Below are 2,500 nucleotides of genomic sequence, written 5' to 3'. Positions count from 1 at the left end.
TTATTATATTACCTATGCATATATAAACACACTATATATCTATATATATATATATATATATATATATATATATATATATATATATATGTATATATGTATATATATATATATATATATATATATATATATATATAATATTTATATATATATATATATATATATATATATATATATAAATATACATGCATGCATACATATATATATATATATATATATATATATATATATATATATATATATATATATATATATATGCGTGTGTGATTTTTATGTTGAGGTGCCAGAAATGACCGAGGAACTACTAAATAAGTAATGTCTCATAATTCTAACGTTAATGGGAGACATCCTTTTAGATATCTGAAAACAAATGATAACTTAGAGTGGTTCACCAGCTTTTAAGACAAAAAAAATAAAATAGAAGAGAAACATAGCCAGAGCACATTACATTAAAAGCATTACAAAATTATAATTGTATTATAATGGTAAGATCGATATTAATATACAGCATAGCGATAAGAGCGTGGATACTGAGAAGCTCGTCGTAGAAGATGAAGCAATTAGAGGGAACTTGGTTACTGAGAAACACGAGCACATTACAAATGCTGCTATGCGATCTACCTTGAATCTCAACAATGCTGATGGCTTTGTTAGATTGTCAGGATGCAGATAACAAGAGACAGACGGACAGACATACAGACAGACAAACTTACAACAGACAGACAGAAAGATACAGGGTAATGATGATGACCGGTTGAGTGCTGACAAAGACTTTTAAATCTTTGCATGACCGTATGGACTCAGGATAAACAAAGACGAAGGAGATATTAAGAAAAAACGATTCCATTCAGACTTACGTAGCATAATCCGATAAAGAGGAGAACACAGGTGAGAGGTCCTGCCAGAGATAGCGTGAGCATCACTTTTTTGAGGTACCCAATGACTGAAATAGAAAGATGTAAATGGATATAAGAACGATATAAAAAAACCTTTCAATATAATCATTGAGTGAATGAACTAAAGCTGTTAGATATGTGAAATTCATTTTTTTGTCAAGGAACTAGTAAAGAAACAAAGAAAACTAAGTTAAAGCTCTTATAAATAAATTAATGATTATGATGAGTCCTTGCAGTAAATTCATCTATGGAAGCAGATATTCGAATGCGCGTACATTTACATGAGCTAGTACCTACTTATTATATTCCTGACACTCCCGAAAGTCAAATTCCAATATCTCATGTTAAGAATCTTTATACCGAGAAGAAGAAGAAAATTCCCTGTTACACAATTAAATTCTGTTTAGACCTGCAAGAAAATTTGCAATTGCATGAAGCTGTCATTGTTAAGCTTTCAGAGTTACTAATACAACTTATTAAATGTGCAAAACAAAGATTTACGAAGTTTTTAAGAAAAGAAAGTGAAGGATAGGTGAAAAATACCACCATGTTTTTCCCAGATAAATAAGGCCGCAACCAGATAACGATCGCAGCATTCATTTGTACTTTGTAATAATCCCATCTCATGAACAATGCAACATGCGACGTCGTTTTATTGGTTAAATACCTGTACAATGAAATCAACATCTCTGCACACAATACATCTCTCGAGATTGTGGATATGAGGTGCTAATTATTATTATTATTATTATTATTATTATTATTATTATTATTATTATTATTATTATAAAACTTCTACCGAACAGAGACGGGAAGAAATATAAAACAAACCAACGGAAAAACAAACATGGTAACTTACCATTCAAAGAGAGTTAATTCCCCATTCTTCTAAGCTGTCCTGTTTCTTTCATTAAAACAACAAACAACAAACGATTGTTCCATTGTCTTAGAAATGAGGGAAGATATCTCTGCTATTGGTCCCCCGACCAAGACAATAGAACACCACCAGACAGTGTATTCAGCTGTCTAAAGTAGCAATGTACTTGGGTCGAAGTCATCAGCAGCTCATTCTAGAAGGACTGTAATGGGTGGGAGGGAAGACCTCGCCATTTCCATACAATGCATAGGAATTAAGATACATAGCCAGTGGCGTGTGGCTATAGGATTCCAGGAGAATAGTTGTTGCTGCTAGATTAAGCTGGTATGTTATGTCACAGTGGCTCTCACAGATTTATGTATTTGATAAAATGTGACTGGTAGTTATATATATTATATATATATATATATATATATATATATATATATATATATATATATATATATATATATATATATAGCATTCCATGATTTTGATGTATTTACTATTCTAGTTATAATGTGTTCTGCGTAATAATAATAATTGTTGAAGTGTCGTATGTAGTGTAATGTCAGATCTCAAAAGAGTTAGTGATTTAGGTAACTCAACAGCGTAATTTAGAATTAATAATACGTTTTAATAGTAACGTATTATGTGATCGCTCATTTTGTCTCCAAGCAACAGGTGTTCTGTACTCGTGATTTCATATGTTGTGTTTTGATTCAGTTGTCATTGCAAAAGATAACATGTT

General features: G+C 30.8%; 2 protein-coding genes across 9 annotated transcripts in view; one reads left to right on the top strand and one right to left on the bottom strand.

Annotated features, from left to right (window-relative positions):
- The window catches only part of Alg-2 (Apoptosis-linked gene-2), a 279,592-nt gene that overhangs the window by 55,071 nt on the left and 222,021 nt on the right, over positions 1-2,500 (top strand). The gene's annotated exons all lie outside the window — the stretch shown is intronic.
- LOC136844489 (uncharacterized) overlaps positions 1-2,500 on the bottom strand; it is a 190,819-nt gene that overhangs the window by 97,044 nt on the left and 91,275 nt on the right. For both annotated transcript variants that reach the window (XM_067113775.1, XM_067113776.1), the window contains exon 3: positions 855-940. In XM_067113775.1, the coding sequence (XP_066969876.1) occupies positions 855-940 (86 nt within the window). The remainder of the gene's footprint in view (positions 1-854; positions 941-2,500) is intronic.

The sequence above is a fragment of the Macrobrachium rosenbergii genome, chromosome 12 (assembly GCF_040412425.1).
Source record: "Macrobrachium rosenbergii isolate ZJJX-2024 chromosome 12, ASM4041242v1, whole genome shotgun sequence".
In the NCBI taxonomy this organism is placed as follows: domain Eukaryota; kingdom Metazoa; phylum Arthropoda; class Malacostraca; order Decapoda; family Palaemonidae; genus Macrobrachium; species Macrobrachium rosenbergii.
The sequence above is the reverse complement of the archived record's forward strand: the minus strand, read 5'-3'. Positions and strand labels throughout refer to the sequence as shown.